The sequence below is a fragment of the Nelumbo nucifera genome, chromosome 2 (genome assembly GCF_055504915.1).
Source record: "Nelumbo nucifera cultivar China Antique chromosome 2, China Antique-T2T, whole genome shotgun sequence".
Lineage (NCBI taxonomy): Eukaryota > Viridiplantae > Streptophyta > Magnoliopsida > Proteales > Nelumbonaceae > Nelumbo > Nelumbo nucifera.
The window spans coordinates 11,541,189-11,554,572 of NC_142650.1; the positions used below are offsets into that span (position 1 = coordinate 11,541,189).

The following is a 13,384-nucleotide window of genomic DNA, read 5'->3' on the forward strand; positions in this document are numbered from 1 at the left end:
TGTGTTGATGATATTGTGGTCACGAGTAATGACACTCAAGAGGTCAGTAAACTCAAAAGATTTCTTAACTCTGAATTTGAGATCAAGGATTTGGGAGATCTTCAGTATTTTTTGGGCATTGAAGTTACTAGATCTAAGGATGGTATCTTCATTTCTCAGTGTAAATATGTCCTTGACCTCCGTGCTGAGACTGGTAAACTTAGAGCTAAACCAATCTCCACTCCTATTGATCCCAATCATAAGCTTTCTGCTATAGATGGTGACCTTTTATCTGATAAGGGGGTGTTTCAGAGACTGCTTGGGAAGTTGTTATATCTTTGCATGACTCGGCCGGACATTCTCTATGTAGTAAGTGTTATTAGTCAATTTATGCATTCTCCCAGAGATACTCATTTAGCTGCTGCAGAAAGTGTTCTGTGTTACTTCAAAGGTACTCCAGGAAGGTATTCTATTTTCCAAACATGGACACATGAAGCTGGAAGCTTTCACTGATGCTGATTGGGCAGGATATAATGATGAAAGGAGACCCACCTCAGGTTATTGTGCTCTGGTCGCTGGGAACATTGTGTCATGGAGGAGTAAGAAATAGTTTGTAGTTGCTAGATCCTCAGCTGAAGCAGAATACAGGGCAATGGCACATGGTGTGCCAGAATTACTGTGGTTATGATCCCTTTTAGAAGAATTGGGGGTTGACTATGAGAAGCCAATGATGCTCTACTGTGACAACCAAGAAGCTATCAATATTGCACATAATCCTGTTCAACATGACAGAACTAAGCACATTGAGGTTGATAGACATTTTATAAGGGAAAGAGTTTCCTCAGGAGAAGTTTGTTTGCCATTCATCACATCAGACGAATAATTGGCTGATATCTTGACCAAGGGAGTTCCGAGAGGGAAAATGACACACTATATAAGCAAGCTGGGCATGATTGACATCTATGCTCAGCTTGAGGGGGAGTGTAAAGAGACTGGGCCGAATGGGTCCTAGTATCTTCTCTTGTAATATTTTTTCTATTTTCCTGTTAGCTAATGGGCCTGTTATTTCTTTTTGTTTGATCTCTTTATGTTACTGCCTAGTTGGCCACCCACTTAAGGGCAAACTTGTAATTATTTTAACATTAATTTTTAGTAAAAAGGATTAGAGAAGAAAGGGAAGATTTTATTCAAACCTTTCTTCTTCTTCCTCCTCTTTTCTCCATCTTCTTCTCTTGTACTGCTGCTCTTACTTTTCTTCCTCCTTTTTCTCTCTAATTTTTCAAGTTTACACCTATTTTTTGAGGACTGGTTTACATCTATAGAGAAGGTAACAAGTGAAAGAAGTTACACGATTGGATTTGCATTGTCTCTTACACCCCATATAACTGTTCTATCTCTTGGATGGAGGATGACCAAAGTAGAGGCTTTGCACAATCCATTATCAATAAGTTGGTTGCTTATTATCTAATGGGATGTAGGTAGCATGACCATTCATGACCCTCGGGAGAGTCACATATGCCCATTATTACATTATTTCAGAACTGAATTGTCAAGCTTCTTAGACTGATCTAAAATCTAAATTATCTCTCAAGCATATTTCAGTTATGTTTAATGTGAAGTTACTCATTTGATTATGCCATAAGTTCTAAGCATAATAAGAAACAAGTATATGACCAATAAAAACTTACTCAATAAGGACTTGTATTGTATTTGTTGTATGATCAACATTATTGTTAAGGACAGGCTGTGAAACAGAAAAGAAAGAGGGAGAGAGTAAGAGATGATCAAAGATAATGAGATTTTTTTGGGTAAGCAAAGATAATGAGATTTAACCAACAGGAAAGTAGCTTGAAAACTTTACTACTGATATTTGATATTTGTCGATGAAACTTCAGAAGGAACAGAAAGCATTCCAATAATGCAAAAGTCCAAAACATTAGATTATTACATCTCCAGTTAATAGGACTTGCTAATATTACAGAGTGGCCTGAGATCAAATCCTGGTAGGTCCTACTTGAATAATTTAATTTTGAGGTCCCATGGTCTACTGTCTAAAGTATTGGTCTCTTAAACTAGAAACCTGAGTTCAAATATTAATGGTGACTTCTTTTCTTTTTCTCTCCAAAAAAAAACACAAAATAATAAATAGAAATTACATAAAAAATCCAAAAAAAATTAATAGAACTTATAAAATGCAATACATTATGCTAATCACTCTGTACATTTTTCAACCTGCACAGGTTGGAAGAATTAACTAAGGTTTATGAAACACAGTCCTATAGATAATCATATCGCTTGAGGAAGCCAGACAATGTTGCAGTGTTAAAACATAATCTAGTAGATAGGCTCTTTATTTGAGGAAAAAAATGAATCACAAGAAGTTTGCTTGACCAATGCGGAGATTGAATACCAATTGGCTGATTTTTTTTTTTTGATGAATGAAAATAATTTATTAAATCAGAATATGAGGCAATACAGGAAACCCATGAAGAGGCACGAGCTGTTACCTCTTCTAACAAAGTATTACATCAATTAAGAACTGGATAAGTAGAAATAAACAGAAATAAAATTACATAGCAGCCCAAAACAAATGATCCCTTGAAACCCCTTGCTTAGCTAGTCCATCCGCTAAGGAATTTGCTGATCTTTCTACCCAAAGAGAGGTAACTGTCATATTTCTTGTGAGCCAATTGACTTTCCTCAATAAATCTCTATATCACCACATAGCTGAAGCTGGCTTTGTCAGCCATCCCACAACAATTTTAGAGTCTCCTTCAACTATCAAGTGTTGAACTCCTAACTGTTCAGCAATCTGGATGCCTTGTACAGCCGCTAAGATCTCTGCTCTATTTGAGTTTCCTATTCCCACAGGGCCTGAAAACAAAGCTAGGATGTTGCTCTCTCTATCTCTCAGCACCCCTCCTATCCCTGAAGGGCCTGGGTTTCCTTGGCTACTACCATCAAAATTCAGCTTTGCCCAACCTTCAGGCGGAGGCTTCCACACTGCAGCTGCCTTGTCCCTCCTCGTATGACTAGTGGCTACCGCCTTCCAGTTACTCCAAATGTCATCAAAGGAAAACGTATGAAAGAAGTCCAAAGTTCTTAGCCAATGAATGGCTCTAGTCAAATATACAATCCTCAATAGTTTGTAAGCTTCTTTCCTTTTCTTTGAACACCCTAGCATTCCTTTCTTCCCAAATTGTCCACAAGGCTGCTGCTCTAATACATCTCCACATCGTTTTCCTTTTTTTGTAGGCCACACAAAACAAGAAGGATCGAACAACTGACTTAATTCTGAGGACAGATTCCACCTGCATCCAAACAAAGATAAGATCCAACTCCAAATAGCACTAGAAAAGGAACAAGATACAAATAAGTGGGAGCAATCCTCACCACTATCCCTGCAAAGTACACAGTGTTATGGGACAAGCACATGAAAGGCCTTTTCTTCTGCAAGCAATCCAGAGTATTGATCTTTCTATAAAACACCTCCCAGAAGAATATTATAATTTTAGGAGGAACAGGGCTGAACCAAATCTCCTTAGCAAGGAAACCCAACTGTCCCATGGAAGGGCAAAGGGACTAAAAAAAGGAAGCACAAGTGAAAAAACCTTTTGGATGAGAGGACCAAAGTCTCACATCCAAGTGAAGAGGGTCCAGAAAGACACTGCCAAGAAGAGACAACAATTCTAAAGCACTACTAAGTTCAACATCCCTCAAACCTCTCCTAAAACCAAAGTCCCAGCTTAAGGAAGAGGGTGAAGTAATAGAAGGAAGAAAATGAGAAACAGTTTTTTCCTTGTAAAGGGAAAGAGAATTGAGAGCCGAGAATTTGTCCTTAAGGGCAACGGTACCCACCCAAGTATCTTCCCAAAATAAAACAGAGACACCAGAGTTGACATCATACCTGACCAAGTTGAGAAACTGAGGGAGGACACTCTGAATTGCTTTCCAAGGAGATGCCAACGTAGCTTGACGTGATACACCCGCATCCCAACCATTTTCCCGTCTGCCATGTATACTAGCTATCATGCCACAATCTCTCCCTTTCTCTAGGCCACCTCCACAACCACTTCCCTAAGAGAGCTTTATTCCTTTGAGCTAACCTTCCTCCTCCCAGTCCACCCTCCTCTTTACTCCTACAAACTATTTCCCAATTGATTAGATGATCTTTCTTTTCCTCCCCAGGCTCCCACGGAAAAGATCTCATTATCCTCTCCAACTTCTTAGCTTCCCTAATAGGAATCCTAAAGATAGAGAGAAAATAAACCGGTAAATTTGCTAGGGTAGCTCTCAATAAAGTCACTCGACCCCCTATGGAAATGTAGTTCTTTTTCCAAGAAGCTAATCTTCTCTCAAACTTTTCCAGAATTGGGGTCCAAAATCTACTCTCCTTTGGGTTAGCCCCTAGAGGGAGACCTAGATACTGCAAGGGCCAAGAAGAAATGGGACAACCTAAACAATCCGCCACAAACTACAAAGTCCTCTCATTCAGATTAACCCCTACCACACAACTCTTATCCAGGTTTATCTTCAAATTGGAGACATTCTCAAAGTGTTGTAACGATGCTTTGGGATTTCTCACTTCCCGCCTGTCACCCCCTTCACAAAAAATTATGAAATCATCGGAAAACTGCAGGTGGGTTACCCAGACATTGTTCCTTCCAATCCTCTAGCCTCTAACTTCCTCTTCCCTATCTGCTTTAGAGATTAATCTACTGAAGACATCTGCAACTAGGGTAAAAAGAAAAGGGGAGAGAGGGTCACCTTGTCTAAGGCCTCTACAAGCTGGGAAAAAGTCTTTCACCACCCCATTAACCAAAACGGAGTAATGGAAGGAACTAATACAGCCCTTTACCCAATTGCACCATCTAGCTCCAAACCCACAACACCCTAGGACCTCAAGTAAAAAACTCCAATCCACAAGATCATAAGCCTTCTCCAAATCTAGTTTACAAACGAAACCTTGGGTTCCTGACTTTCTCATGTCCTCCACGCACTCATTTACTATTAGGATCTGATCCATTATTTGCCTTCCCTACACGAAGGCACCTTGTTCTTGACTGATGATGGAGAGTAGTACTACTCGGATTCTCAATGACAACACTTTAGCCAGGATTTTATAGATGCTTGTCACTAGACTGATTGGCCTATAGTCCTTAGGGTTCTTTGCATCTGCCTTCTTTGGGATTAGAGCTAGGAAAGTAGCATTGACTCCAGAGTTCACCGTTTTTTTATCTGCAAATTCCTAAAACACCCCAACAAGGTCTTCTTTGACCACATCCTAACAATCCTGATAGAAAGCCATTGTAAAGCCATCTGGACCAGGTACTTTGGATCTATCCATTGAAAACACCTCATGTCTGATCTCTTTTTCACTAAAATCCCTTTCTAACCAGTTTGCCGGTTCTTCAGACAATCTAGTCCACTCCAAGTCTTCCAAGGTTGGCCTATTATTCAACGGTTTCCTATAGATTGATTTGAAATGATCCACAAAACATCTGGCTATCTCATCTTGATTTGTGAGTTGCTCCCCATTCACCTCTAACTTAGCCACAATTTTTTCTTCTCCTCCCATTAGCCAATGCATGGAAAAATTTAGTATTTCCATCGCCTTCCTTAATCCATTTATGTAGCAACTTTTGCCTTTTGAGATTTCCTCTATCAAAAGGACCTCTTCCAGGTCCTTCTTTAGATTTCCTCTCAAAACCTGTTCTTGCTCACTCATCATCCTTTGAGCTTCCTTGGAATCAAGTTCCTCAATCCTATACATCAAGTCAATTTTTTGCTCCTCTATCCTTCCAAAGTGCTCCCTATTCCACTCCTTAATTTTGGATCTCAACCTTTTCCATTTTTTGTGGAATCTTACTCCCTTCCAATTCACTCCTCTTAATTCTTCTCTCCACCATTCCCCAATCAAGTGCACAAAATCCGGATGAGTTAACCACATATTCTCAAATCTAAAAGGCCGAGGACTAGAACTTAGCTGGATAGGGCAGTGATCAGAGGTGACTCTGGGTAAGGCTCTAGCCATCAAGTTCGTCCAATGGTTCTCCCACTCTTCAGTAAAGAGGAATCTGTCTAATTTCGAGCAAAGGGGGGTTTCTTGGAAATTCGACCATGTAAAATTGGCTTGTAAGAGGGGTAACTCCTTTAGACCACAGTTATTAATGAAATCACTGAACTTCCTCATGCTGGTTGTAATTGTCCTTTGGGGGTTATTAGATTCGGTACAAAATCTAATTACATTAAAGTCCCCCCCAAGACACCAAGGACCCTCCCACAAACCTCGTATGGCATACAACTCTTCCCACATCTCATTCCTCTCTCTATACGAGTTTGGCCCATAGACATTGGTTGAGACCCAGGTGAAGCCATCCCCCACATTCCTAACCTTTAAGGACACAGAAAATCTTCCTATTAGCTCTTCCACTGATTCTACAGCATCCTCCCTCCATAAGGTTACTAGACCTCCAGAGGCTCCATAGGACGGCGCCAAAGTCCAACAAACTCCTCTTGATCTCAATACACTTCTGATCCATCTTCTATCCAATTCTGCCAGCTTGGTTTCCTGCATCAAGACTATGTCCGGTTGCTCTCTCCTCAACAAATCTTTAATTGCCCTTCTCTTTCTTTCACTTCCCAAGCCTCTCACATTCCAGCTAATGATCTTCATCAAGCACTTTTTCGAAAAAACCCCTTCTCAAAGACTCCACCTTACAGCAAAGTCTTTCTTCTTTCCCCTCTCCCACTAAATTCAGTATCACCCTCAATATCTGAAATCAATCTCCACTAAATTCAATTGGCTGATATTTTACCAAATAAGTTGCAAGAACCAAATTACATAATATATTTAGCAAGTTGAGCATGATTGGCATGCTGACATCTATGCTCCACTTGAGGGGGGGAAGTGCAGAGAGAAGCGAGATTGTTTTCACTTATTTTTATTCTTGTGTAATGGGAGCAATAATGTCTTTTTACATCTGTAATCCAAAATGTAAAACTAATAGAGCGAGTGTACACCCATAACTGATTCTCTTCCCCCACAACACAATCATATAATCTCTCCTTTCTTATCTTCTCTATGTCCACCACTTACTTGTTTCTTCTTATTTATTCTTCTTACTTAACCTTTCTATGCAACAGATTGTAAAGCAAAAGCATGTTGACAGACTATGCCAGTTGCTTAGAACTATTCTTTTGAACTGAAGTGTTTTTTACTGAGTCACATAATAAAATTTTATTAAGGTAAAATTATTAAGTGCAAAATAACAGCCATCCCAGAGGTTGAGATGACCTGATCACAGAATATATACACTAATGGGTACTCCCATCCCCCCAAAATAGATTCCCCCTCTGTACCCCTTGTTTTGCCAACCCATCTGCCAACCATTTGCAGACCTGTATACCCAATGAAATGCCACTATTTTTTTAAGCTAACTATTTGAACTTAAGTTAACCAAAACAAATTTTCAATACCACAGCATGGAACAAGAATTTCAGAAGGAAGAGTATAGAAAATCAAAATATGCATGTAAAACAGTAAGAAATATAGTTACAAGTAGTAAACAAACAACATATAAATTTCAAAAAAAAAAACAAAATCCAAAAAGAAGATTCACTGGGAAGATACCTGAAAGCTTTGGCAAGAAATGTTATTCCAAGGATCATTTAGTACTTGCACACCATCAACAGAAAAATGATAACCATGGCCCTGAACAAATTTACAGAGGACAAAAAGAACATTTGTAAAATTGATATGTATCTAACTTGGCGAGATGTTAAGTAATCAAAGTTCCGCATATTGCTCTTTAGAATTTAGAGTAATACAACCAACTTCACTATACATACTTGACCATATACAGACCCTTATGCAAACTTTCAAGACCTTTCCTTTTCTTTTATCTTTTTCTACTTAAATTTTAAGGTTTTACTTGTATTTAATTGATCAAATATAGAAAGGAAGATAAAAGAGAAGAGGAAGAAGAGAGAGAATCAGAACTCAACTTGAATTACCAGTTGACTAAAGCAATGCCTCTGGCTAGGCTGATTGTACCCTTGGTAATATTTAACAGTTGTCACTATCAATCAACAGCCATCATGATAATGAAATTGTGGTGATAAGTTGATCTAAAAAGGGTTTGGCCTTATTTGTGAAGCATGCTGAGACCAGCTCTTATATATCTATGACGGTTCTAACTGAAATCTTACACTAATATCCCAATGAAAATAACTATATAGAGGTTTGTGTGCTTCATGTTAGCTCTTGAATAATCTCCTTTGGTTAAGGAAGACCCAATTACCCTACGAACAAGTCATATGTAATCTTGATTCAAGTACTAGTGAAAAGAAAACTATTGATTTTACACATTGTGCTAATTTCTTGTGGAGCTCAGGTGGTAAGAGTTGCTTGAAGTAGGAACAAAAACTTTAGAATCAGAAAAGATATGTCCAACTGAGAGTGACATTTAAGCATTGTTTTAAAAGGCTTAAGCCTTGAGGTGTGAGGCATATGCCTTGAAGCAAGGCACACAAATTTTGCCTCAAGGCTTAAGCCTCACAAAATGAAGCGTAAGCCTCAAGCCTCAAGGCCTGAGGCATAGCTTGAAGCGTAAAAAGGCATAAGCCTCAAGTATTGATGATAATTTCGTGATTTAGTGCAAAAAATATATATTTTATGCATTTTTATAGTTCAAAATATATGGATGAAGCACTTCAATAATTAGGGGACAAATAAAAAGAGTAAAAATGAGAAACCAATAGGGAAAATCAAGTTCTATTAGTTTTTCTTAGTGTTTTAGGAGAGCTCAATGCTAAAAGGGCCAATCAAGTTCTTAGTTTCTCTTGCATAAATTAAGTGAGATTTTTTTCTTATTATTCTAAATCCAACATCCCAAGTTTGTTATTTTTCTCTTTTTCTTTTCTTAATTGATTTTTTTTTTTTTTGCATAGATCAAATCAGTTAAGTTGTTTCCTTTGTTCTAAACTATTGGATAACCATAAATCTAATATAAATTATATAGATGATTCTTCATATATTTTCTTTTTTTCTAAATTGGTCATTTGAATAATTTGAGAACTTTGCATTTTGAAACATGAAATGTAAAATGTTTATAATAGTTAGTTTATCAGTTATTATATTATTTAATGCTTAAATTCTCAAACTTATTTCTTATAAACTTCTATTTGATGGATATTCGTACCTTCTTTCCTTATAATTTGGACATTATATGCTATTTTTATCAATTTATAAACTTTAATTAATTTTTTTCTTAAGCTTTGAGGCTTACACCTCACCTTTTGGGGCCATTATGCTTCAACTGCACCTTTAGTCTTTTAAAACCTTGCATCTAAGTAGAAGGATCCTATAAGTGCACAATTACAACTGGTTCAACCATAGGAACAGAATCATGAAGAATATGAGGGAAGAAGTTTTTTTCTTAGAATATATATAAAGAAAATTCTATGTAATCAAATCCACATTAAACTTGAAATATTTTCTTGTTTAGAGGTATTATACAGTAAAGAACAAGATAGGGAGCAAAGTTATAACCTGATCGAAGTTTGAGTAGAATGGTAAAACTTTTGGATAGTATTTAAGAATTCCCCATGACTTCTCAATAAGGCCCCACCAACTGCAAGATTCAACAGATTATATGATCTTGAGTGTCTCCAAACAATAGGTGAAATCTACAAGATGATTATCAGTAAGAGTGTGAACTTTGATCTTGAAAGCATGGTCACTTATTAAGAGAGGTGGTGGGATTCTCATTGGGCTCATACATAAATGCTGTTCTCTGTATAAATTGCCAACATAAATGTAGTATCCTTATAAATTCATTATAGTATTAAAAGAATTAGCATTCATGCTTTAGTTTCCTGGATACAAGGCTTTCCCTATTGTAATGACCTAATGTAATTTAAGCATACATGGAACTAATTTTCTCTTAAATGCATATTTTGTTAGGCAATTGATGAAAATATGGAAGCAAAGAAAGAAAAAGACGAGGTCAGATGGCAACTGGCTGCATGCACTGACAACCAGAAACGAAGTGACTACTTGACCAATCAAACCTTGGTTGACTTGGCTCAAAGTTGGTAGCAATAAAGTACACTTGTAGTGCTCAAATAGTGTATATTTTTGGCTCAACCCGACATATGGAAGTGCTCCAACTAAAGCTTCAAGATGACCAATTTTTGGGTTCTACAAGTCATGGTCAAGTCAAAGTCAACAAATTGATCAGTGGACCCCACTGATATACTATATATATTTCCAATGATCTCTATTTATAGTAAGTTTTGTAATTGCTATTTATAGTAAAATAATGACTTACTATTCATTGTAATTTCTGGTTCTTTATAAAAAGCTATAAAAGTGTCCTAATTTGAAAGGAAGCTTCTACTTCTTTTTAAGTCTGAATACAAGTAGGAGTTAGAATCCAAATACAAGTTGGAATTTGTTTTTGGGTCTAGAAAAGAGTTTCAAATACAAGTTAGCATCATATACTCTTCTGTTCTATTTATTTTTCCATTATCTTGGTTAAATAATTCATAGGGTAAATTGCTGAAACCTCCCCTTTAAGTTTCTGGTTGCTGCTAAAACCTTCCCTGAAGTTTGGTAATTGTAATCACCTCCCCTGAACTTTCTGACATAGTTGCAAGTAGACCCTCTTTGTTAGAATCTTCTAAAAAGAGGCATGAAAATGTCCAAAATACCCATGCAGTAACTTTTGATCAAAATGTTTATTCTCCAAATTTTCTCTTCATATGAATCACCATTCTAAACCCTTCTAATATCTTTTCTGAAATTGATTTATTTTTCTAAATTTCCCTTCATATCAATCGCTCAGAGGTAAAACTTCAACTTTACATTCTCTAGTTTTTTTGTTATTTATAAAATTTGTATTGTTTTTTTCTGTAGAAACCAGCCTCAATAATAATTGTATGGGTATATTGGACATTTGCATGCCTCTTGTTAGAGGATTCTAACAGAGGGGGTCTACTTGCAATTGTGTTAGAAAGTTCAGGGGAGGTTTCAGCAACGGTCAGAAACTTCAGGGGAGGTTTCAGTAATTTACCCTAATTCATAACAAAGAGGAGATTGAGGATGATGCCACTCATGGAATTAAAGCACGACAGGAAAAATCAGGAGGTGCATCCAAAGTCTAATGTGATAGGCGAATACCACTTTGGCTAAAAGGGAAATTCTATAAAACAGTTATAAAGCCAGCTATGCTTTATGGAGCAAGAGTGGTGGGCAGTTAAGAACAGCATGTCCAAAAACTGAGTGTGGCAGAAATGTGTATGCTTAGAAGTGTTGAAATAGCTTAGTTTATTTTGGCTATTTTATTCAGTTTATTTTCTCTTGTTCTGTTTAGAATAACTTAGCTTTTTATTCTGTTTATACTGTAAGTGTCGCAGGGGCATAAGAGTCCTTTCCCCATATTTTAAGTGTCACCCTATAATATGTATATATATATATATATAATTTTATTAAAACAAAAACAAGATACAAGCTGATCAGGTGTCTAGGTTACACCCCTTACAAAGAAATCAAACATCCAACTTCAGTTTAGACTAATTGATTCACATTACGGTTTTGAATCTCTAACAATTCCCAAAAGTTATCAGCAAAATCTGAAAAACTGATTTGTTCAAATTCTGGTAGAGTGATGACCCAGCTTGTGACTAGTCCCCAAGCTGCCAGAACAGATTCGACTCCCAAACACTTTCTCTTCTCTTCTCTTCTCTTCTCCCTTCTCCCTTTCTCTCTTCTCTTCTCTTCTCCCTTCTCCCTTCTCCCTTCTCTCTTCTCTCTCTCCTCTCTTCTTCTCCCTTATTTCTTTTGTATTTTTCTACTAAAATGGTATCAGACCGTGTCTTTGGAAGTCGTTGCTTTGTTTATGTCTTGTCCCCTACTTGTGGTAAGCTTGATCCTCGTGCTATCCCTTGTGTTTTTCTTGGCTACCCTTTATCTCAAAAGGGCTACCGATGCTATGATCCTATTTCACGCAAGTACTATGTCTCCATGATGTATCCTTCTGTGAGAGTCAACCTTTTTTTTTTGGTTTCTCCTCAGGGGGAGAGTAAGGTTGAGGAGAAACACACCCAGGTACAATTACCTCCTCTTCTTAATCCTCCTCCATTTTGTGTCTTCCTTCACTGCCACAAGAGCCAACAAAGTTCAAGAGCCATGGAACCTGACACTATGCAGCCAACATCATTAGACTATCCAAAGGCAGATCCCCATCAGCCTGGTACACTTGTTCCCATTGATATGCCTGACCCAATTGATGTTGATCCTCTTGTTATTGATGATCTTGATGTTCCTATTGCTAAGAGAAAGGGTGTTAGATCTTGTACTACTAATCATCCTATCTCCCACTTTGTATCTTATGATCATATCTCACCTTCATATTGTGTGTTTCTTTCCTCCATTGACAATATTTCTATTCCTAAGAATGTGGCAGAAGCTTTATCCATACCTGAATGGACAGATGCAATGAAGGAAGAAATTAATGCCTTGCACAAAAATGGCACTTGGGAGTTGGTGGATCTTCTTGAAGGAAAAGAACCAGTGGGATGTAAGTGGGTGTTCACAGTGAAGCATAGGGGTACGATAGAAAAGTACAAAGCCAGGTTGGTAGCAAAAGGGTTTACATAGGTGTATGGAGTAGACTATAAAGAGACCTTTGCTCCAGTGGCCAAGATGAACTCTATCAGAATCCTCCTTTCATTAGCAGCTAATCTTGACTGGGAACTTCAATTGGATATTAAAAATGCATTCTTGAATTGTGACCTAGAGGAGGAGGTACACATGACTCAATCTCCAGGTTTTTGTGCCAAAGGTAGTAAGGAGAAGGTGTGCAGATTAAAAAAATCATTATCTAGTTTGAAACAGTCACCTCGGGCCTGGTTTAGTAAGTTTCACTTAGTTGTACAATAAATGGGGTTCAAACAATGCCAGTCAGATCATACTCTATTTGTGAAGAAAGGCAAAGAGAAAATTGCAACTTCAGTTGTGTATGTCACTACGTTGATAACATAGTAGTCACAAGAGATTAGAAGACTAAAATACAAAAGTTGAAGAATTTCTTAGCCACTCAATTCAAAGTGAAAGATCCAGGTCCCTTATGTTATTTCCTTGGGATTGAAGTTGCTCGCTCTCAAAAGGGCATCTTTATATCTCAAAGGAAATACGTACTGGATCTTTTAGAGGACATAGGCAAGTTAGGAGTGAAGCCAATTGATTCATTGAACCTAATCATCGGTTGGGTGACAGTCAGGGGGAGGCTATGAAAGATGTGAAGAAGTTCCAAGGACTTGCAAAAGACTTATATTTGTCTATGGCCAAACTTGACATTGCCTATGCAGTGGGTATCCTTAGTCAGTTCATGCATAATCC

At 37.6% G+C, this 13,384-nt stretch overlaps 1 protein-coding gene across 2 annotated transcripts in view; it reads right to left on the reverse strand.

Moving 5' to 3' along the window:
* LOC104597282 (cytosolic endo-beta-N-acetylglucosaminidase 1-like) overlaps positions 1–13,384 on the reverse strand; it is a 57,216-nt gene that overhangs the window by 15,472 nt on the left and 28,360 nt on the right. Inside the window, exons 7-9 of one of the 2 annotated variants that reach the window (XM_010258743.3) lie at positions 9,533–9,614; positions 7,613–7,693; positions 1,668–1,723 (exon numbers count right to left, since the gene is read on the reverse strand). In XM_010258743.3, the coding sequence (XP_010257045.1) occupies positions 1,668–1,723; positions 7,613–7,693; positions 9,533–9,614 (219 nt within the window). The remainder of the gene's footprint in view (positions 1–1,667; positions 1,724–7,612; positions 7,694–9,532; positions 9,615–13,384) is intronic. The other variant, XM_088897198.1, reaches the window with a different exon arrangement.